At 39.7% G+C, this 24,596-nt stretch overlaps 1 protein-coding gene across 1 annotated transcript in view; it reads left to right on the forward strand.

Annotated features, from left to right (window-relative positions):
- zbtb10 (zinc finger and BTB domain containing 10) overlaps window positions 1-24,596 on the forward strand; it is a 103,585-nt gene that overhangs the window by 53,371 nt on the left and 25,618 nt on the right. The window contains exons 2-3 of the mRNA XM_043689094.2: window positions 7,514-8,486; window positions 19,409-19,477. Coding sequence (XP_043545029.2) covers window positions 7,514-8,486; window positions 19,409-19,477 — 1,042 coding nt within the window. The remainder of the gene's footprint in view (window positions 1-7,513; window positions 8,487-19,408; window positions 19,478-24,596) is intronic.

Below are 24,596 nucleotides of genomic sequence, written 5' to 3' on the forward strand. Positions count from 1 at the left end.
CAGGAAATTTTAAGTATAGTATGTCCAATGGTTTCTCCTTTATCAACAGAGCATGTTATCATCCCCAGGTAATGGGCGCAGCACGGTGGCCCAGTGGTTAGCACTTCTGCCTTACAGCATCAGGGACCCAGCTTCGATTCCACCCACCGGCAACTGTCTGTGTGGAGTTTGCACATGCTTCGCATGTCTGCATGGTTTTCCCCTGGATGCTCAATTTTTCTTCTACAGTCCAAAGATGTGCAGTTTAGGTAGGTTGGCCATGCTAAGTTGCTCATAAAGTCCAGAGATGTACATGCTAGGTGAATTAGCCATGGGAAATGCAAAATTACATGGATAGGAAAGTGGGGTGGGTCTGGGTGGCTGCTCTTCAGAGGGTCAGTGTGGACATGATGGTCCGAGTGGCCTGCTTTCCATACTGTAGTGATTCTATGATTTTGTAACTCCAATAGATTGGTCAAACATGATTTCCCTTGCGCACAATCATGTTGGTTCTGCCTGATTAGCTTGAATATATCCAAATCTTCTGTGATAACTTTATTATCATGGACTATTTTCTCAATGACTGATGTTAAGCGAGCTGGCTTGTTGTTTGTTTGTTTCTATGTCCCTCTCTTTTTGAGTCTTCTGAAGTACTCCCTGAAATAATTGCCATTGTATCTTTTATTGATCTATCCTTTCATCTAATTTATGAATTCACTTTATCCAGCTCTGCTTTTATGCCGTTATACTTCCTCTCATTTTTTAAATAAATATTAAAAATCTGAATTCTCTTTCCTTTCAGTGAATATAAAATTCAGTCATAAATCAATGAAGCTTTTTCATTTGTTTATTGGCCTGCACTTCATTGCCTATCCATGATAGCCACGGGGAAAGGTGTAAACTTCTTAAAGATTGCCTTTATTGTAAGGGGATTGGATTACAAGAATAGGAAGTTGTGCTACGATTAGATAGAACTTTGGTGCGACCATATCTGGAATACCAGAATAAGATCAGCTATGATCATGTTTAATGGCTAGAAGGGCTGAATTGCCCATTTCTGCTCCTAATTCCTACACTGTGTGCAGTTTTGTTCTCCATAGTTGGTGAAAGATACACTTCTTTTGAAGGCACGGATTGATTGAAGTATTACAGGGAAGACTCACTAGTGTGATCTTTGGGATGAGAGGCTGAATAAATTGAGTCTATTCTTGAGTTTAGAGAAGTGAGAGGTGATCTAATTGAACCATTATAAAGAGGTTTGACAAGGAATATGAGATTTTTTTCCCCAGCTGGGATTCTAAAGCAAGGGCATCATGGTTTCTGGATAAGGTTCTGATCATGTAGGGCTGGGGTGAGGCATTTGTTCACCTGAGGTTGTGTATCATTGGAGTTCTCTACTCTCTACCCCCCCCCCCCCCCCCCAATATAAATGTGATAACAAATAAAAAAAATTAAGACTAAGTTAGGCAGTTTCTTAGGTCTTCTGGATCTAGCTATGTGGGGAGCAGGTAAGAGAGTGGAGTTGGAGTTGAAGTTCAAGCTCGATTGTTGCTGATTAAGATGGCAGAGGGGGCAGAGTGTTCAGACTTCTGGCCCTGCCTGCTCCCTCTCGCATGTTTGCTGCATCCTCTTTCTTATTTTATTTTCTTCATTTAACTTTTGAATCAAATCATTTTTCTTCCTTCTGTGGTTGTGGTGATGGAGAGAAATTGCAGGGAACTGTTGAGTAGCATATCCAGTCCATACCTTATGGTTGTGGTGATTGTGGCTTGAGCAGCTGTTTGTGTTGATGTGTCATGATTTATTTCTTTTTATAATGTATGTAATTAAAATGGCATCAGATTATGGTGATTTTTAAACATTTTACTGTATTTTCATAAATGTATCTAACAAATTACTATACTATACTAAGCCCTGCCACGTTCACCTGAAATGTGAAGCATGGACAGTGAGCTGAATGGTCATTGCATTCTGTTCTTTTCTTCTGATGACCTCACAAATGAATGATCTCTTGGTCCTTGGGAGTTGATTTGGATAGTTATTCGGTTCTCTGTTGAGATGGGCCCCAGTATTCGAGAGCTGAGACAGTTTCCTAGCTATGGCGGCAACTGGAATATTGGCAGCGATGAGGCAATCTTGTCAGTGGCAGCAGGGGTTGCTTCAGCAAGCTTCCTTGTTAGTGTTGCAGCCTCAGGGACAACCTTGGTGGCTGCGAAGTGTGACAGTGTCCTGTAGCCACTTAAGAAATCCAAAAGCCATGATGTAATGAGAAAATGAAATGTGTCATGATCTGTTTCTTTTTATAATGTATGTAATTAAAATGGCATCAGATTATGGTGATTTTTTACACATTTTACTGTATTTTCATAAACACATCTAACAAATTACTATACTAAGCTCCACCACGTTCACCTGAAGTATGAAGCATGGAAAACGGGCTGAATGGTCATCTCCATTTTCAATTTCTTAATATCTGCAGTTCCTATTAATTTTCCCATAATTCTTCCACATTCTCTTAGGTTTCTTAAGCTATAAAATTTTGACATTGAAGATCCAGAGGACAGAATCCTGGGCTGGGTAATTTTGAAATGCTTGAACTAAAACTAATTTCTACAGTAATGATGCTAAATAGGATTTCCATTCATGGTAGCAGTGTAAATATTTCAATTCTGTTCATGCTGTCTCGCTTCCTACTTTCTTCTTTCCCTTGTCTTGTTTCCTGTGTTTGGAAGAAATTTTGCCTTTTATACATCCTTCTGTTAAGAAGACCATTAAAACAATATGTTGTATAAATTTTTTTAAAAGGCAGCCATTAGGATAGTACCTTTTTTAATGGCTTTAAATTCCATTTTTATACACCCCTTCAATCTAACCTCTTTTCTATAAGTAGTTTTGACCAAAGACATTTTAAAATTGATTTTGCTTCAACTTCCCTCTAGGTTGAGACTTGCATTTTAAATGGAAACAGTTTACAAAAGATTATCAATTTTAGCTAATCAAAAAATGGATTTGTGGCATGTGGTTTTGAACAAGATCACTTTAGCCCTTATAAAAATAGAAAGGGACTGTCACAGGAATTGTATATAGGTCAGTTAGATGATGTGCAAAACAGTAAGGATTGACCCCCTTCCTTTCACCACCAGCTACCCAAAACAAAACACCCAGGATGTTCTGTTAATTTTAGAAATAAAAATTCTTTTGATGTGTTGCTGTTGGTTCCCTGCACCTGGTTTTTCATCTGTTCATGTCGTCAGTGTTAAAAATAACTAGTTACCTGATGAAGGAGCAGCGTTCTGAAAGCTAGTACTTTCAAATAAACCTGTTGGACTGTAACCTGGCGTTATGTGATTTTTAACTTTGTCCACCCCAGTCCAACACCAGTACCTCTACATCATGTCATCAGTGTCAGCCATGACACAATTGGTTGTGTTCTCACCTCTCAGCCAGAGGGATGTGGGGTCAAATCAGGACTTGAATACTAAATCAAGATTGATCCTTCAGCTTAATGCTGAGAGAGCGCCACATTATTGGAAGTGGTTATTTTGAATTGGTGTATAAGATCTTGAAGAGCACAGGAGTTATTCTGAGAGTCCTGGCTCATATTTATCTCTCAAGCATTGCAAAATCAGACTTTCTGGCCATATCACTTTGCTGTTTGTGGGAGTTTGGTATTTGAAATTTGTCTCTTGTGTTTCATACATTGTTTAAGTGACTACACTTCTTATTTACAGAGGAACCTTGATTATCCGAACGAGATGGACGGGCACTATTTTGTTCGGATAATTGATTATTGGGTAATCGATTCAGTGCCTGTCCTTTGGGGTTCAGAGTTTTCTGTTAAGTGTGCTCCCTGTTTAGGAGAGTAGGCAGCAGCGCACTGCGTGATGCTATGTTAGACTGACAAATCCTCTGTGTAGTTTAGTTTTACATGGATTCATGCAGTTTTTGAGCAAATTAAAATATATTCCCGCAAAAAAAACATTCACCCCATAAGCTTTGTGTGCGCATGTAGAAGTGACAGGTGGAGTATGCATATTAGTGTGTGCATGTGGGAGTGACTGCATGTTAGTGTGTGTATATTTGTTTCTGTACAAGCTTAAGTGTGTATGTGAGTGTGATGGAGTATGCGTGAGAGGGTGCGTGTGTCAGTGTGAGTACGAGAGGCGTAATGTGTGCATATGAGAGAGAGGGGGTCTGCGTGGGTGTGTATCATGCAGTGGGGTCACCTGTATGTGTGACATGAACCCAAGGTCCCGGTTGAGGCCATTCCCATGGGTACTGAACTTTGCTATCAGCTTCTGCTCAGCCACTCTGCATTGTTGCTTGTCCCAAAGTCCGCCTTGGCGGATAATCATCCATCTGAGGCCGAATGTCCTAGACTACTGAAGTGCTCCCTGACTGGGAGGGAACACTCCTGCCTGGTGATTGTTGTGTGGTGTCCATTCATCCGTTGTTGTAGCGTCTGCTCGATCTAGTCAATGTACCGTGCCTCAGGGCATCCTTGCCTGCAGCGTATGAGATAGACAACATTGGCCGAGTCACATGAGTACTCGCCCCGTAACCAAGTTTTATGCGCGCGCGCACAGTCTTTCATCACATTCACACGCGCGCACACACACTCTCTCATCACATTCACACGCGCACGCACACTATCTCATCACATTCACACGTGCACACACACATGCACGCTCAATTTATCGCTCCTACATGCGCGCGCACACAAGCTTATGGGGTGAATTTATTTTTGCGAGTTACGTTTTAGTTTGCTCTAAAACTGCATGAATCCATGTAAAACTGTCTAAACTATACAGAGGATTTGTCAGTCTGACATAGCATTAGGATAGACATCTGCAGTCATTGTTTTTACCTAGACAGACTTCACACCTATTTAAAAACCTGAGCTATCTTGAGAATGTAATTTAAAAGAAACTCTGGGATTTATAGATCAAAAAATAGAAACCAGCATATCTCATTATAAAAGATAGTTTTAATCTCAGATTGTTTGCTGTATCACATCTCCCTGACACCGGACTCCTTTGGCTATAAATTCTGAGCACATCTTATTCTCCACAACACCTGATGAGAGAATAGTGCTCGGAAAGTTAGTGCTTCCAAATAAACCTGTTAGACTATAACCTGGTGTTGTGTGATTTTTAACTACACAGACGTATTCTTACTTATGGCATCCAACTATGATAAACTTTGAAATGTGTGAAGAAAAATGTTATTGCACTTTAGTTGTTTTTTTCAAAAAAGTCAATGTGTAATTTGTTTTCCTCTCCAGGACTTAGCTATTTGCACCTAAACTGTCACGTGTACTGTCTCTTCTAGTACAAAAAGAATATCGCATGCTTTGAGAAAACTTTATTTGCCGATCTTTTCTTCCCCATAAAAGGCACAAATTGTCTTTCTGTCTGTATCCGTAATGTCTATTGGCAAGGCAGGATGATATAGTCTCCAGGCATATTGGTAAATCATAATAAAACTCCTAACCAGTCCTCAAGAAGAAATTCAAGAATGGAATTGGTGGAACCTTTGTTGCACCCCTCCCACAACATGTAGGTTCTGAATAATAAACATGTTTGTAAAAGAGTTAGTGTTGTACATACCAGCTCTTTGTAATTAATGATGAAAATCAATTTGTAATTGCAATTTACATTGTTTTGCTGTGTAATTGAATTATTATTGGGCATGGGGTGAATGGTGTACCGGATTTCCTCCCACCAAAGCTATTAATTCCACCGTGTTTTGCTCATTCTATTTCTATTCAGTTCCTCAATTGTAATTTCTCAAGATACTCTTCCCTTCCCAAACAAAACCCAAAATGACTGCAAGTGTATGGACCAAATTCAGTGGATTTTCAGGTTAATTTTGTTTTTAACTCTGGTTCTAGGTAATTGCATTGACATTCTTCACATTGCTGTAAGTTTTTCTTATCAAAATCACATTCTGTAAATTATCAATGATTTGTCTGACAATTTAAGGTTTCACATTATTTTATAACTATTTAGAGAAATGCATTTATTTGTCAAACTTGTGAAGAAAGATTATTGTAAATTTAGTAGAATGTAGTGGTCTTTGAAAATGCAGTTGATGAGTAATTAGTATTCTTTTCAACTCATGCATCTTGATGCTTCATATGATACTAATATTACATTATACAAAAGAAAACTGCTGAAAAATTGAAGGAACAGTCGTTACCAGCTTATTGTGGAGCTGGAGAAACTATGTCACCTGTTTATTGATTGTAGGAAGTCTTTGGCGGGGTACACTGAATGGGAGACATCAGGGCTAATATACCACATTAAGAATAGTGGTAAATCCTATAAAAACAGAATTGTGTTTTTCATCTTCTGCACTGCATTTACAAATCTTACCATATAAATACAATTGAATGTATTTTCAGACTTATCAAAACACTACTGATTAATTCCAGTACAGTACCAAACGACATTAAACATTGAAACTGTTCCTTCACACAAATGAATAATTAACACACTGAGAGATCAGCTTGCTCACTTGGCTTTTTGAAAAATGTCACATGACTGTGGGAATTTTCATTACACTTCATGAAGTGGACTGTGCCTCTCTTAGTCTTTACAACAAAGCTTTTGTGTGGACTCAATAATCACTGTTTACTGGTTCTAAAAGACCTCTCATCCAAGGAAGGGAGCATTATATCTGATTTTTGTTCCAAATTGTTATCCACTGTTTTTCACTAACTATGCATATTAGTGTTGACTGATAACAAAGCTAGACATGAGTGAATTGGATAAATAGTTTGTACCATATTAATGATGAGAAGAACATAGTATTTTGGGCAAGTTGTTGATCAGATGAACAAAACTAGCTTCTTAATAACATCCCATTGTCTTCTCAAGGGAATGGAGTGGGAGAAAATTGAAGACAGTGAGTAAACTAGGTTATTATGTATTTTTAAAAAAAAAACAGGATGCGCCATTGTCTCAAATGAGTATTGTTTGTTCTTATCATGCTTCTTACTCCTCACTTAAAAAAGTCTTTGTCCTTTTATCCTCCATTTAAATATGATCATCTAAAGCATCTACATACTTCATTTGAAGCCGTTTCTTTCCAGTGCACTTGCAAGGGGTGGAGGAAACTGGATCTAGCAGTCAGATACCACACTGCCTAAAATTTCTGAAACTTAAATTTGAATTCAGCCGAAAGGAATGGATTGAAAATCTCTTTTGTATTTTGCCACGCTTGAATCAGTTTGATATGTTCTGGTTAATTTCCTCAGCAAATGCAATATTTTATCAACAATCTTGTATTGTGAAAAAGAAAATGGAATGATTTGCAAGCATACAGTTTGACTTGCAGAGTGCTGTACATTCCACCTAAAGCTTACACAATCCAGTTGAAAACTCTGTAGTTATTATTCTCAGCTTTCACAGCTGCTGTCCCCAAACATTTCTTTCACTTCAACGGATAGAGGGTAGACTTCAGGATTAACAGCGAAACATAATTTGTACTTTTTTAGAAAAAAACTTTTATGATTTGTTTCTCTTTTCAGGAGTCTACAATTACATCGAAATCAACAGATGAACTGTACAGTGAGTACAAAAGTGATCGAAATGAAATTTCCTATTGTTATCAACTGCTTCAGGAACTAAATGAACAGCGGCAGCAAGGCATTCTGTGTGATGTCAACATTGTGGTGAAGGGTCAGGTTTTCAAAGCCCACAAGAATATATTAGTTGCTGGCAGCCGTTACTTTAAGACACTCTATTGCTATACTCCAAATGACAGTTGTGACCAGGTCACAGTGACTCACCTTGATGTTGTTGCAGTGCAAGGTTTCACTGTCATTCTTGATTTCATGTACTCTGGACATTTGGTTTTAACCAGTCAGAATGTAATTGAAGTAATGTCTGTAGCGAGCTATCTACAAATGACAGACATTGTTCAGGCTTGCCGTGGTTTCATAAAGGATGCCCTAAACATCAGTACAAAATCCAATGCAGCAGAGAAAATAATAATGCAGTATGAAAAGGTAAAAGCCTCCAACCGGTCCCAAAGAGAAAATACTGTAGCCACATTGAAACATGAATCCAACAGTCCTTGGATAGTCAAATCTACAACTGCAGTGAATAACTGTGCTACTGGAGGACTGCATGAAGAAAGGGCTAGATATGAAATGGAGAACTACAATTTTGATGTGGGTTCAGTGATGGACCAGAATGAGAGCTACCAGATTAATGATACTGTCTGGAGTCAAGATAACTTTTCGGATTATGTTGGAAAGGATCTGCAGATGGGACTACCTCAAGATCAGGGTCCTGCTTTTTCATGGGGAAACTTAGGAAAACTAATGCTTCATCAGACAGTTCCTCGAAGTGGACGAAGGAAAAACCACATAACTAGAAGAATTGTATATGATGTTGCACCAAAAGCTGAAGAGGGAGTTGGAGATAATTTAATGATGCAGCCACCTATGGCATTCTCTGAAGATGGATTACAGGAAATTCCTGTTGACTCATTTGGAGGTACTGTGTATAATATACAGGTTGTTCTACTTTAATGCATGTTTCATAATGCGAATTTGCTGTAATGCGATTGATGAATTGGGGATACTGTTTCTAAAGCGCAAGCTTTTAAAGCGGGTATTGGTTATAACGCAGTTCTGGCCCCATTAGTATCTCTCGGTTTTATTATAATGCAGGATCGCACAAGAATGGAACTATCACATTCCAGCAGAATCAACTGTATTAGATTTTCTTCTATTGTTCTTGAAGGCAGTCCTGTATGGAATAGTTCTTCCAATGCAGCAAAACATTTTGGTCAAATCCATCATGTAGTTGATGTTCTGTTCCATACAGATGGAAAGCATACCAAGGAAAAGAGCCATTTGTCAGTTTATATCATACTTTGGAGTTAGTAACACTGATCCATGTTTCCAACAGGATTCCCATCTCCATTTCCTTGAATATAATCTTTAATACAGACCATTGCTGCCTCACAAACCCTTGAGGTGAATACCACAGCCTATCAACACTGTATAGTAATCTTCTTCTGTTCTTTGTATTTAGCCCATATCTTGTGACTCCTTATCTGCTGGACATAGTCTGTTTGTATTTGCTCCATTCCATTCTTTCAAAATTAGAAAAGAAAACTGTGTGCTATCCTACAATAAGTCATCCTGTTGAAATTAATGCAAAATTAAAGTCTTTGGGGATCGGGAGAACAGCTGTCTAGTGGTTGGAATCGTACGTAGTGCAAAGGAAGATGATTTTGGTTGTTGTAGGCAAATCACCATGGTCCCCCAGTACCTCAGATTAGATATTTTCTAATCAACTTGTTGATAACATCAAGATGTTAATACACACCATGAGAGCAGCTGGGATTTGAACTGAGCCTCCTGGCTCTGAGGTAGGGACACTAACATGGCGCCACAACACCCCAGTTCCTCAAGATAAATATTTTTGAATCGGCTTGTTCAAAGGTGTTATTATGCAGTTAGACAATATGGGATTTGAACTCAGGACTTCTGGCTCAGAGGTAGACACACAATTCCTAGGATAGATTATTTCTAATCATCCTGTTCAGAGATTTTATTACAGACCTCTAGTGCGGATGGAACTTGAATCTGGGCAGGTAGGGACAAGATCACTGTGCCACAAGAAGCCTCAATTCCTTAGGATATTGACCAAAGCTCAACCATCTTCAGCTGCATCATAAAGTCAGGAATGGAAATGTTCATGGATGATAATGCAGTGTTCAGTACTTTTCAAGACTCCTCAGTCTGTCTCCGTATGCAGCAAGACCTAGACAACATTTGGGCTTGGACTCTGAGTACATATAACATTGCTTTTCATGACTGTGTCAGTAATGACCATTTGTAACAAAAGAGAATGTTACCATCCCCTGACATTCGATGGCATTACCATTGCTGAACCTTATTATCAATATGCTGAGGTTACCTTTGACCAGAGGCTAAACTCAATAAAAATATTCAGACCATAAGAACAGGTTAAAGATAGGAATTCTAAGGCAAGTAACTCCCGTCCTAACGACTCAATGTCCCTGTTGACAAGCAGATGTCAGGAGTGTCATGGAATACTCTCCATTTGCTTGGATGAGTACAGTAGCAACACTACTCCAGTTCAGTGCCATCTAGGAAAAAGCAGTCTGATTGATTGGCACTCCGTCCATTCCACCAATAAAGATGAGCAGCATTGTGTACAATATCTAAGATGTACTGCAGAAACTCAGCAAGCTTCCTTCAACAACACCTTCCAAAACTGTACCACTAAGAAGGGCCAGCAGCAGAAGTGTGGGAATGCCGTAGGCTACATACCAAACAATATACCATCTTGATTTGGGACGGTATCACTGCTGGATGAAAATGCTGTAACTACTTTCTTAACAGCACTGAGTTCATTGACGCCAGGTGGACTGTAGTGTGATACAAGAAGGTGGCACAGTCTCACCTTCTCAAAGGCATTTAGCAATGGGCAACAAATTTTGGTCTCATCAATGGCAATCGCATCTCGCAAAGAACCACAAAATTGAAAATAACAGTGTTTAAAATTATCATCTTGTGGAGTCCAGTGCTCTTGCTGTTATTAAAATTTTATAAAAGACTCATATTCACCTCATGATTTTTATTCTGTACCTCATGGAAAAAAAAACAATTCCATTTGCTTTGAAGACTATCAATCTGCAATACTGTGTCTGTTATCCCCAAACATTTATCTTTAAATGATTTTGCTTCTCTGCAAAATTGAACCTACAACCTTTCAAAGCATATTCACTGAATGTAGGTTTGCTTGCTGAGCTGGAAGGTTCATTTTCAGATGTTTCCTGCTTTCTGTTGATATGTTTGGGTTTCTTTGGGTTGGTGATGTCATTTCCTGTTCTTTGTCTCAGGGGGTGGTAAATGGGGGTCCAAGTTAATGTGTTTGTTGATAAGAGTTCCGGTTGGAATGCCATGCTTCTAGGAATTCTCATGCGTGTCTCTGTTTGGCTTGTCCTCTGAGGGATGTGCTATCCCAGTCGAAGTGGTGTCCTTCCTTATCTGTATGTAGGGATACTAGTGAGAAAGGGTCATGTCGTTTTGTGGCTAGTTGATGTTCATGTATTCTAGTGGCTAGTTTTCTGCCTGTTTGTCCAATGTAGTGTTTGTTACAGTTCTTGCACGGTATTTTGTAAATGAGGTTAGTTTTGCTTGCTGTCTGTATAGGGTCTTTCAAGTTCATTAGCTGCTGTTTTAATGTGTTGGTGTGTTTGTGGGCTACCATGATGCTAAGGGGTCTGAGTAGTCTGATAGTCATTTCCGAGATGTCTTTTGAGCGGCTAGGGTTTATGGATGCGTTTTTTCTGCTTGTTTGGGTTTGTCGCTGAGAAATCGGTGGACTGTGTTCATTGGATACCCATTATTTTTGAATACACTGTATAGGTGATTTTCCTCTGCTCTGTGTAGTTCCTGTGTGCTGAGTTTGTGGTGGCTCGTTGAAATAATGTTCTGATGCAGCTTCGTTTGTGGATATTGGGATGATTGCTTCTGTAGTTCAATATTTGTTCCGTATGTGGTGTTTTCCTGTAGACGCTGGTTTGAAGCTATCAACAAAAATATTGACTTGGACCCATTTACCACCCCCTGAGAAAAAGAGCAGAAAATGACCTCACTATAGGAAATAACATCACCAACCCAAACCTATAAATAGAAAACAGGAAACATCAGCAGTGCTTCATCTGGAGGTGCACTGAAGATGTTACCGAGTATGGTGACGAAATGTCTGAAAATGAACCTTCCAGCTCAGCGAGCAAAACTACATCTAGAACCTCAACCTGAGCTACAAATCTTCTCAAAACTCACTAGTATATTCACTGAGTTGTCATATTTCGTGATATTAAATCCCAAATACTGTGTTTACACCCATTCTCCACTTTATCAAAATCAGTGTCATGGATCACTTCTAAAGACCCCCTTTGGTTTTTTAAGGATTAAACTGTACTTCTGTTTTGATATTGTATGCAAATATTGATGTCAAAACAAAGACTTATCCAAATCATTGATGTACACAGCGAACAGAAGTGACTAGACCTGCGCCCCACTGGTCACAGTATCCACTTCCAATCATCTTGGATAAACTGTCCTCAACTCCTACAGCTTTCTTACTCTCAGCAACTTGCTATGATCTCTCTTATCGATCTTATTCAAACATCTGTGGTTATCTGTGGTACAGTACAGTGAAGTCCATTCCTAAAATAGATTCATGCAATACCTGTTGCATTTTTCTCATCAATTATGTCTCTAATCTCCTTGATATATTTTGAGGTTTATTCCAGAAGATTGACTTTTTGAAATCCATCCTATTACTTCTGTTTCACTTTGATCCTTAATTTGTGTTTTTTCTTCCTGCCACTGAGATAAGTGGTCAACAATTATCCAAATTAATTCTGGAGCTGTTTCCTATTCTTGAGGTGATACACTCGTACTCCACAGTGCACTGAAATATCAATTGTAGGGCATCTGCATTTTTTGTTCCTGTCTCCCTCAAGCTCCAAACATATATATACCAAGTCCTGATGATTGGATTTTCAGTTCAACTTAGCTGACTTGTTTTCCGTCATTCACTATAATTCACACCTGATTCTCAGGCAGTTCACGATTCACAACTTGTCCGATTTTTATTTTACTTTCATGGCATATTGGGATCACTGGCCAGCATTTATTGCCTGTCTTGTACATGATCAGTGGAGTGAGTGAATAGCAGCAAGTCCACTAACAAGCAAGTGAGTTACTTTGACCTGGATGGTGTCAGGCTTATTGAATGCTGTTGAAGCTGCATTCATCCAGGCAAGTGCAGTGTTTCTATCCTACTCCTGACTTCTGCATTGTAGAAACTGAGGAGGCTTTGGGAGTTAGATGATGAGTTACTCACTGCAGATTTCCCAGAAACCACTGTATTTATATGGCTGGTCCAGTTCAGCTTCTGGACCGTGATAATCCCCAGGATGACAGTGCGAGATTCTGTGATGGTAATGCCACTGAATGTCATGGGGTGATGGTTAGATGGTCATTGTCTAGCATTTACATTCCATGAATGTCATTTGCCATTATCAGTTCAAACCTGGATATTATCCAGGGCTTGTTGCATTTGGACATGGACTGCTTCCATATCTGAGGAGTTCCAAATGGTGCTGAACATTGTGCAGTCATGAGCGAACATTCCCTCTTCTGACCTTATTGTGAGAAGGTCATTGAAGAAGCAGTTAAAGATAGTTGGACTTGGAACATTCAGCTGAGCAACTCCGGCTGAGATGCCTAGAGTCAAAATGACTGACCTCCAAAAGAGCTCCTTTGCACCAAGTATGATGTGTGAAGAAATCTGCCCCCAACCCAAATTCCTATTGACTCCTGTTTGGCTGGAGTTTCTTGATGTAAAGGACAGTTACTGTTGCCGCTCCTCTGGTTGAATTGACATTGTCTTGGACTGAAACCAAAAAAACCGTATTTTACAACATGAGCCCAGGGTGTACTGTCAAATTCCTTGCATTTACCCTATCTATCCCTTTTAAATATTTTATATGTTTCAATGAGATCACCTCTTGTTCTTCTGAACTTGAGAAAAAATATTGGTCCAGTTTCTCTAATCTCTCCACAGGATAGCCCTGTTAACCTTCAATATATTCTCTTCATGTCAATCATGTCTTTGTTGAGATAAGGAGACCAAAACTGCTCACAATACTCCAGTATCTCTGTAACCAGCTCCTTCAAGACTCAGATGAAGACTGTCAGGTCCTGAGGATTTATTAACTTTCAGTCCATTGGTTTCTCCTGTATAATCTTCTTACTAACACTTAATTTCCTTCAAGTCCTTGTTCTCCCCAGCCACTCGGATCTCTAGTCTTGGAAGATTTCTTGTACCTTCCTCAGGGAAACCAGACACAATATAATCATTTCGCTTCCCTGGAGTTTTTCTGTTCCTCATTAATTTTGCTCTTTGCCTGCAATGGACTCTCGCACTTGCACCAAATGTTTCCTTTTTAGGTACGTAGAGAAGCTTTTACAATCTGCTTTTAATATTGTTTTGCCAGATTGCATTCTCCCTTTCCTCATTAGTTTATTGGTTCTCTTTTGCTGCATTCTGTAAATCTCCCAATCCTTCAAATTACTGCTATAACTTTATTAGCCTTTTCTTACAATCATATACAGACCTGAACATCTTTTTTGCCTACAGTTGATTAACCTTTTTGGAGTTTTTGAACCTTGAAGGAATGTAAACTTGTTATCAGTCAGGCAATTGTTCTTTAAAGATTATCTATTCTCTGTGTAAATTCATGTCTTTTGATATATTTCCTCAAACCACTTGAGCCAGTTTGTGCATTAGGCGTTCATAATTTCCTGTATTGAAGTTTAATACCCTTGCTTTAGAATAAAGTATCTCACTTTCAAATATAATGTAGCAAATGTAAGAAAATTACTAGAGTCAATCATAAAGTTATTTGAATGTCTTTAAAAAATCTGAGCCCATCACAGGTGATAACTCCTCGATAGCGTAGACCATTTTTTGCCCCTCCACAACGGGTGTGTACTTAATCCCCAGCAGTGAAGGTTGGCTGTGCATCGCCCCTAGCTTCTCCTGAATCTCTTAGGGCAGGTTCACACTCACTGGCTGTAGTAGTAGTAGTTAAAAGCCTGCCATTCAATGAATGAGGTTTGTCACAAGCAATGTATTACAGATTTTCTGTGTCCTGTTCCTTAATCTAAAAGATGTCTGCTTTGTTCAGGAAAGTTGCCTCGTATGGGACTCTGAAATGGAAAGTAGGAGGATTGAACACGTCACCATGGCGTGGGAATTGAGGTGCAACACAAATGGTTTCAAGCAACTTGTGTATTTTCATCAGTCAGCAGATGTGTAGGGGATGACGTTTACGAGGATAGGAAGCCTGTGAAGGTGTCTTAAGGGAAGAGTTCCAGTTCTGATGCACATTAGGAGAATGCAACAATAAGATACTGTTACCTAAATTTGAAGTTCAAGGACTTGAAGACAAATTATTGACAAAGTTAGGAAATTGGCTGAGCAATAAGAGATAAGAGTTTTGAAATCTGGCAGATATTCTAATTGAATCTGTGTTGGGGTCCAACCAATCGCTGTATTTCTCTCTTAGATGATGGGATAAGTAGCCACACATCCATGTCTGCCAATTAGTGGAAAAATAGACAGCATTGTAGACTGAAGCTAAGGTTACACAGCAACATTTAAGAGGGGGTGATGGCGTAGTGGTATTGTTGCTGGAATCATAATTCAGACTAGGTAATGTTCTACAGACCCTGCAGATGGTGAAATTTGAAATCAATAAAATATCTGAAATTAAAATTCTAATGGTGACTTTTGAAACTGTTTTCTCTTGTGCCATCTTTAAATGGCATACATGTCACTCCAGAACCACAGCAATGTGGTTGACTCTTAACTGCCCTCTGAAATGACATAGCACCCTTTTCAGTTTTATCATCTGCTAAAATATCTCAAAAGAAAATGAAACCGAACCAAATGAATTGAAGTTACGTAGTTCTGCCAAATCCCCCAATCATGAATGGTAATGGACAATTAAACAAGTCATCAGAGGAGGCTCCATGAACATTTCTCTCAATGATGAGGAGAACACAACATAACAGTGCAAAAGAAAGCATTGCAACAATCTTCAGCCAGAAATGTAACGGAGGCATTCCATCTTGGCCTCCTCTGGAGGTCTCCAACAGGTGCAAGTTGTCAGCCAATCTGATTTACTGCATGTGATATTAAGAAACAGCTGGCAGCACTGGATACTGCAAAGGCTGAAGGCCCTAACGACATTTGGCAATGGTACCAAAGGTGTGCCCCAGAACTTCTGCATCCGTAGCCAGGCTATTCCAGTACAGCTACAACATTGGAATCTACCCTTGAATGTTTATTTAATGTCTATATACTGTAACATTTATTGGCTATTTCTACTTGTCCTTGAGAGGGTGATGTGGAGCTGCTTTGTTGAATTGCTATAGACCGTTTAGTATGGATTGACCCAAAATGCTGTTAGGGATAGAGTTCCAGTACTTTGATCCATTAACCCTGAAAGAACAGCAATATATTTCTAAGTTAGGATGGTGAGTGTCTTGGAGGGGAGATTACACCAGTTAACTTTGTCAAGTCTGCTCCACAAATATGAAATCAGTCTTCATCTCGTTGAATCCTCAACACTTTGTCTTTGCCTTTTCCCCATAACCCTTTATTCCCTTACTGATTAAGAATCTGTCTGTCTCAGCTTTGAATATACCTAATGACCTAAGCTCGATAGTCCTCTGCAGTGTAAATTTCGTTGATTTGTTCCTGTCTGTAAATTCTTCCTCCTCTCTATTTTAAATGGGTGATCACCTACTGTGGTTATGCCCCCTTGTCCTAGAATCACCAACACAGGAAACCAACTTTTCAATATCTACCTATTTTCAATAGCCTCCAAACAGATTTGTCTAGTTCAATAAAGTTGTTTAATATGCTATTCCCTTTGAAATAAAGGTCAATATTCCATTACCCTTTGCTGTTACCTACTGAACTTGTGTGCTAACGTTTTTGTGATTCATACATGTGGACTCCCTCTGCTGCACTTTCTGCAGTTTTTCTCCATTTAAATAATACTTAGCTCTTCTCTCTTCCCTGCCAAAGTGAGCAACCTCACATTTTCCCATTACATTTAACTGCCAAGTTTTTGCCAACTCACTTAACCTGTCTATATCCTCTGCAGGTTCTTTGTGTCACCCTTATCACTTGTCCTACTTTCTATCCTTATCACCTGCAAACTTGGCAATAGTACATTCTTCTCCCTCATCCAAGTCATTAATATAATATAAATAATTTTGACCCCAGGACTGACCCTGTGGCACTCCACTAGATATAGAATGCCATTTGAAATGCACCTGTTGTTTCAACTCTCTGGTTAGCCAATTGTTTATCCATTCTGATGTACTGCCCCCAACGCCATGGACTTTTACCTTATCAAGCAGCCTTATGTGTGGTACCTTGTCAAATGGTTTTTGGAAATTCAAATATAATACACCTATTGGTCCCCTCTCTGCTTTCTACTTCAAAGAATATGAATATATTTATCAGACGTGATCTCTCTTTCATGAAACTATGGTGACTGTTTAATTATATCTATTACTAAATGCATTTTCTTTGTGATAGAGATTGCAGCAAAAACAAAGGCTCTTCTGCCTATCACATTTGTGCCAGTCAGAAACAACCACCTAACTATTCTAATCCAGGTGATTGATCAATTTTAGTCCCATGAGCTTTCCTAATAGTTTTTCCTTTAGTGACAGATTTTATGAATGGTTTTGCTCTCCAGTTTTCTCCTTGACTGTTTGTTCTTTTTGGAAGTCTATTAATTTTCTATACATCGAAGAATGATGCAGAATATTTCTTAAATGACTTTGCTATTTTGTGCTTGCCTAGAGATTTGTGTTCACTTTGGCCTTGTCTTACTTTTATATATTTAATATATTTATTGTCTATTTTTATATTACCTGCTAGCTGTAGTTGGCAAGAGGTTTCCTTGATCTGATGCCATGAGACTTAATGGTTTGGAGTCAGTTTTCAGAACTCATTGGACAACTTCCTTCTAATTAAACACTGCCCAATATGAGGGATCCATCCAGATTTATTTCGTAGTGTCATACAACCATGTAGCTTGCTAACCCATTTCAGAAGGCTGTTAAGAGTCTGCTGTGTTACTCTGTGTTTGATGTTACATTTAGGCCGTATCAAGTAAGGACAGATTTCCTTCCTTAAAGGGCCCCAGATGGGTTTCATAACCCCAGTTACAGTAACCCCAGATGGGTTTCATAGAAACTCAATAATGATTTTGTGGTCATCATTCCAGATTGTTCATTTTCATTCAAGCCAAAAAAGCCCAAGTTCAGTGCCTTGTTAGTACAAAATGTACACATCATAGAATCTCCTGCAATTCAGAAATAAGCCATTCAGCCCATCAAGCCCATACCGACCTTCCAAAGAGCATTCCCAGACCCACTTACTATCCTATCCCTATAACCTTGCATTTCCCACAGCAATCAACCTAACTTAAACATCCCTGGATACTATGGGAAATTTGGCATGGCCAGTCCACCTAAATTGCACATCTTTAGACTAAATGAGGAAACCAGAGCACCTGGAGGAAACCTACACAAACACTAGAGAATGTGCAAACTCCACAAAGACAGTCACCCGAAGGTAGAATTGGACCTGAGGCCCTGGCACTTTGAGGCAGCAGTGCTAACCACTGTGCCGCTCTTAATGTTCCGGAACGAAGCAAAACGAAGGAGACACAGTAGTATTCCAGGCCCTGGAGAGAGAAAGAGAGAGAGAGAGAAATGAAATGATTGCCCATGTGGACAGGGACATGAATTCATGGTCTTCTTTCGAACAATAGCTTCTCAATAAATTATATAGTCATTTTACGGGGAGGAGCATCCAGATAAGGCAACAAACATATTAATTGTGTTTGAATATCGTGTGCAATTCTGGTCTCCTTCCCATCGGAAAGATGTTATCAAACTTGAAAAGGTTCAGAAAAGATTTACAAGGATGTTGCCAGGGTTTGAGGATTGGAGCAATAGGAAGAGGTTGAAAAGGCTAGGGATGTTTTCCCTGGAGCATCGGAGGCTGAGGGGTGACCTTTATAGGGGTTTATAAAATCATGAGGGGCATGGATAGGATAAATAGACAAAGTCTTTTCCCTGGGTTGGGGGAGGCCAGAACTAGGTTTAGGGTGAGAGGGGAAAGATATAAAAGAGATCTAAGGGGCAACTTTTTCACTCCAATGATGGTACATGTATGGAATGAGCTGCCAGAGGAAGTGGTGGAGGCTAGTACAATTTCAACATTTAAGAGGCATCTGGATGGATATATGAATAGGAAGGGTTTGGAGGGATATGGGCCGGGTGCTGGCAGGTGGGACTAGATTGTATTGGGATATCTGGTCGGCATGGATGAGTTGGACCGAAGAGTCTGTTTCCGTGCTGTACATCTCTATGACTCTATAATTGGGTGACCGTTGCACTCAATGAGTATCAGTAGCAGAGGCCAAGCCCTTTACTATTACACAATGGGTGTTCTTAACTTTGTTATCTGGATTCATACAATGGATACTTTTTTTCCCTTACTGGCTGACCTTGCATACTGAATGCTTCCAATTTTGCTAAATGGGTCTACATAATGAATGCTTTTCCACCTTGTTAAACCATTACCCTTGCCTCCAGCACCTCGTCGTTAACTGCAAGTTCTTATCTGATCTGAGTCATACTCAGCTGAACTTCTTGTTTCACAAAACTCAGAACTCAACTCTTACTCTATACACATTCTCATTTGGAGAAGATCATTTCAAGTGGCCTAAAATAATTTCATTACTATAAATATTCTCTTTTCAGCTGGAACTTCGGATCAATTCAGATTTGGACTGTTACAAGAAGCGCAAAATAGAGAGACATGGCTAAATGGTAAGCGTTCTTCCAAATAAATTTTAAACTACTTGTGTTCAACCTGAAGCAAAAGGCTGATACTATTTGCAGGAAACTTGTATTCAAATTATGTGAACATAGTACAGTTTCTAACCACAAATTATACTTTTTTTATTCTTCAGTTTTTTTTTTGCCAGGTGCTCTGTTATCATATCCAATGGGAATTTAATATAAACGTTTTGGAAACTGGAATTTATATTTTAAAAACGAATAACACAAACAACACATTGGCCCATTGAATCTATTTGTTTCTTTAATACCTTTTTGAATTATTTATTAAAAATAATTGCCATTCTTGATAACTTTTGTTTAAAGTGGGTACTGAATTGAAGCCAAACTATGTAGTCTAATGATATACAGTATAATAAGTTTCCAAAGTCCATCAGTATTTTTTGAACAGTTAAACTGGAATATCTTTCTGAAGCATATAGCAATTTCTGATCAGTCGTTCAAACTTTCTGTCAGATGAATTTCCAAAACATCATTCTGACAAATTTGTGGTTTTATTATACAAGTTTTGTGTCTCTGTATACATAAATCTGAGACAAGAAGCAGACAATTTTCATGACTGTAAACTTTAGAAAATCTATTCTAATTGATGTTTGAAATATTGCCTCATTAAGTAAAGATTTTGTGTTTTCTGATCACACCTTCCTTTAGTGATGGGAAATAATGCTAACTATTTGATTTTTCATATGTCTTTACACATACCTTTGAACTCTGAAGCACTGTGGGCGGCACGGTGGCACAGTGGTTAGCACTGCTGCCTCACAGCGCCTGAGACCCGGGTTCAATTCCTGCCTCAGGCGACTGACTGTGTGGAGTTTGCACGTTCTCCCCGTGTCTGCGTGGGTTTCCTCCGGGTGCTCCGGTTTCCTCCCACAGTCCAAAAGATGTGCAGGGTCAGGTGAATTGGCCATGCTAAATTGCCCGTAGTGTTAGGTAAGGGGTAAATGTAGGGGTATGGGTGGGTTTCGCTTCGGCGGGTCGGTGTGGACTTGTTGGGCCGAAGGGCCTGTTTCCACACTGTAATGTAATCTAATCTAATGTAATCTAATCTAATCACTGGGATACCCTCTCCACCCAATGGTGTTGGGCAGTGTTCAGAAATTCACTGGTTATCTCAGATTTGCCAACTACTGTCATAGTAGGCCAGACAAATCTTGATACTTCAAAACTTCAGGATCCTGATCCAAATATTGCCAAAGCATCCGAAGAAAAGCTAAATTCCCGTCTGCTCAGTACTGTGGAATATGTGTTTAACACAGCAAACAATAGATTTCTAAAGATTAAAGGACCAAAAGCTATGGGATTGTGCAGGAAAATGACTTTGAGATGAGAATTTCAGCCATGATCACACTAAATGACAGAATGAACTGCTATTTGAATGGCTTACTTGTGCATGATTTCTTACTTTCTTATCTACCTCCACTGTTACTTCTATTACACCATTTTGCAAGTACTCAACTTATTTTCAGAGAGAAAATTTAGAAGTGTTAGTAAAGGAACTTTTCATTAAGAATCTTGAACTCCTTTCTTTAGCAGTGGGAATGTTCTTGCACCAGTGATTCAATGTGATGTCTCACTAATACCTTCTTGAGGGCAATTATGGATGAGCAACAAGTATTCGCCTTGCCAGTGAGACTCACATCCTTGAAAGAATATTAAAAGAATCCAAGGAATAATTTTCCTTGAATATTGGAGCAAGATTTTACATAGAGTCATAGAGATGTACAGCATGGAAACAGACCCTTCGGTCCTACTCATCCACACCAACCAGCTATCTCAACCCAATTATATGCCCATATCCCTCCAAAACCCACCTATTCATATACCCATCCAGATGCCCTTTAAATGTTGCAATTGTGCTAGCCTCCACCACTTCCTTTGGCAGCTCATTCCATATACGTATCACCCTCTGCATGAAAAGGTCCTCCTTAGGTGTCTTTTTTTTAATCTTGCCCCTCTCACCCTAAACCTATGCCCTCTAGTTCCGGATTCCCCCACCCCAGTGAAGAGACTTTGTCTATTTATCCTATCCATGCTGCTTATGATTTTGTAAACCTCTCAAAGGTCACTCCTCAGCCTCCGATGCTCCAGGGAAACAGCCCCAACCAATTCAGCTTCTCACTGTAGCTCAAATCCTGCAGCCCTGGCAGCATCCTTGTAAATCTTTTCTGAACCCTTTCATGTTTCACAACATCCTTCCCTGAGAAAGGAGACCAGAATTGCACGCAATATTCCAAAAGTGGTCTAACGAATGTCCTGCACAGCTGAACATGACCTCCCAACTCCTGTACTCATTACTTTTTCCAATAAAGGAAAGTATACTAAATTCATTCTTCACTATCCTATCTACCTGTGACTCTATTTTCAATTAACTATGAAGCTGCACTCCAAGGTCTCTTTGTTCAGCAATACTCCCTAGGACCTTGCCATTAAATGCATAAGTCTTGCTAAGATTTGCTTTCTCAAAATGCAGCACCTCGCATTTATCTAAATAAAACTCGATCTGCCACTCGATCTCCGTTGTAACTTTATTGCTGTCCACCACCTCTCCAATTTTGATGTCAGCTGCAAATTTACTAACTATACCTCTTACGCTCCCATCCAAATAATTTATATAAATGACGAAAAATAGTGGACTCAGTACCTATCCTTGTGGCACTCCACTGCTCACAGGCCTCCAGTCTGAAAAACAATCCTTTACCAACACCCTGTCTTCTACCTTTTGAGCCAGTTCTGTATCCAAATGGCTAGTTCTCCCTGTATTCCATGAGATCTGACCTTGCTAATCATCTCCCATGGGGAACCTTGTCGAACACCTTACTGAAGTCCAGATAGATCACATCCACCGCTCTGCCCTCATCAATCCTCTGTTAGTTCTTCAAAAAACTCAAACATGCACAAAGCCATGTTGACTGTCCTTAATCAGTCCTTGCCTTTCCAAATACATGTAAATTTTGACCCTCAGGATTCCCTCCAACAACCTGCCCACCACTGATATCAGGCTCACTGGACTATAGTTCTCAGTCTTGTCCTTACCATCCTTCTTAAACAGTGACATCACGTGGACTTCCAGGATGGTTATCTCCAGTTTGCTTCCAGTTCCTCAGGCTGGAGAGGGCAGGAACAGGGAGATAATGGACTTGAATGTGTGGCTGAGGAACTGATGCAGGAAGCAAGGATTTAAATTCTTGGATCACTGGGGTATGTTTTACGGTAAGGATGAATTATACAAGAGGGATGGGTTGCACCTTAATAGGTGGGGGACCAGCATTCTGGCAAGCAGGTTTGCCACTGTAATACCGGTGTGTTTAAACTAAGTAGCGGAGGGGGAGAGGACAAACTGGAAATTCAAGAAGGAAGTTAAAGGGAAAGTGTGAATAAGAGAAGTTAAAGGTAACAGAATCAACGGAGCAGAAAACTCAAGGGATCATACAGTATGGTCAAGTGAAATAGGGATTGATAGGAAGGGTGAGGGGAGTAACAAAAAAAATTATATATGAATGCACGAAGCATAAGAAATAAGGTGGATTAGCTTGAGACTCGGTGGGAAATTGCCAGGTACAATGTTGTGGGGATAACAGACGTGGCTTCACGTGGAAATGAATATTTAAGGGTCTCCGTGCTATTGAAAGGACAGACTGATGGGCAGAGGGACTGGGGTGGCCCTGTTGGTGAGGAATAATGTTCAGTCCCTTGAGAGGGAATAGAATCAGGAGATGTAGAGTCAGTATGGATAGAGCTTAGAAATTCTAAAAGTAGAAAGATCCTAATGGGAGTTATCTACAGGCCTCCAAACAGTAGTCTGGATGTAGGGTGTAAGTTGAATAAGGCGTTCAAATTGCGAGATAGACTGGGAGAATCAGGATAGTACTGGACCCCAAGAAAGGGACTTTGTGGAGTGCCTCCGAGATGGATTCTTACAACAGCTTGTACTGGAGCCTACCAGGGAGAAGGCAATTCTGGATCTGGTGTTGTGAAATGAACTGGATTTGATCAGGGACCTCGAAGTAAAGGAGCCATTAGGAGGTAGTGACCATAATATGATAAGTTTTAATCTGCAATTTGAGAGGGAGAAGGGAGAATCGTGTCAGTATTGCAGTTGAACAAAGGAAACTATGGAGCTATGAGGGAGGAGCTGGCCAAAAGTTCAGTAGTTCAATACCCTAGCAGGGGTGGCAGTGGAACAACAATGCCAGGTGTTTCTGGATATAATTCAGAAGGTGCAGGATTAGTTCATTCCAAAGATGAAGAAAGATCCTAAGGGGAGTCAGGGGCAGCTGTGGCTGATGAAGGATGTTAAGGACTGCATAAAGATAGAAGAGAAGAAGTATAACATAGCAAAAATGAGCGGGAAGCCGGAGGACTGGGAAACTTTTAAAGAGCAACAGAGGATAAGTAAAAAGGCAATACCCGGAGAAAAAAATGAGGTAAAAAGGCAAACTCGCCAAACTTAAAGGAGGATAGCAAAAGCTTTTTTAGGTGTGTGAAAAGGAAAAAAGGTTAAGACTAAAATTGGGCCCTTGAAGACAGAAACAGGTGAATGTATTATGGGGAACAAGAAAATGGCAGAAGAGTTGAATAGGTACTTTGGATCTGTCTTCACTGGGGAAGACACAAGCAATCTCCCAGATGTAATAGTGGCTGAAGGATCGAGGGTAATGGGTGAACTGAAGGGAATTTATATTAGGCAGGAAATGGTGTTGAATTGACTGTTCGATCTGAAGGCTGATAGTTCCCCAGGACCTGATGGTCTGCATCTCAGGGTGTTTAAGGAGGTGGCTCTAGAAATCATGGACGCATTGGTAATCATTTTCCAGTGTTCTATATATTTAGGATCAGTGTGGCTAATGTCCTCCCACTTTTCAAGAAAGGTGGGAGAGAGAAAACAGGGAATTATAGACTGGTAAGCCTGATGTCAGTGGTGGGAAAGATGCTGGAGTCAATTATAAAAGATGAAATTACAACTCATTTGGATAGCAGTAACAGGATATACGAAGGGGGAAATCGTGCTTGACTAATCTTCTGGAATGTTTTGAGGATGTAACTGTGAAGATGGACAAGGGACAGTCAGTGGATGTAGTGTACGTGG

The sequence above is a fragment of the Chiloscyllium plagiosum genome, unplaced genomic scaffold (genome assembly GCF_037043375.1).
Source record: "Chiloscyllium plagiosum isolate Xiang-an unplaced genomic scaffold, Cpla_swu_hap1 HiC_scaffold_4, whole genome shotgun sequence".
Classification (NCBI taxonomy): domain Eukaryota; kingdom Metazoa; phylum Chordata; class Chondrichthyes; order Orectolobiformes; family Hemiscylliidae; genus Chiloscyllium; species Chiloscyllium plagiosum.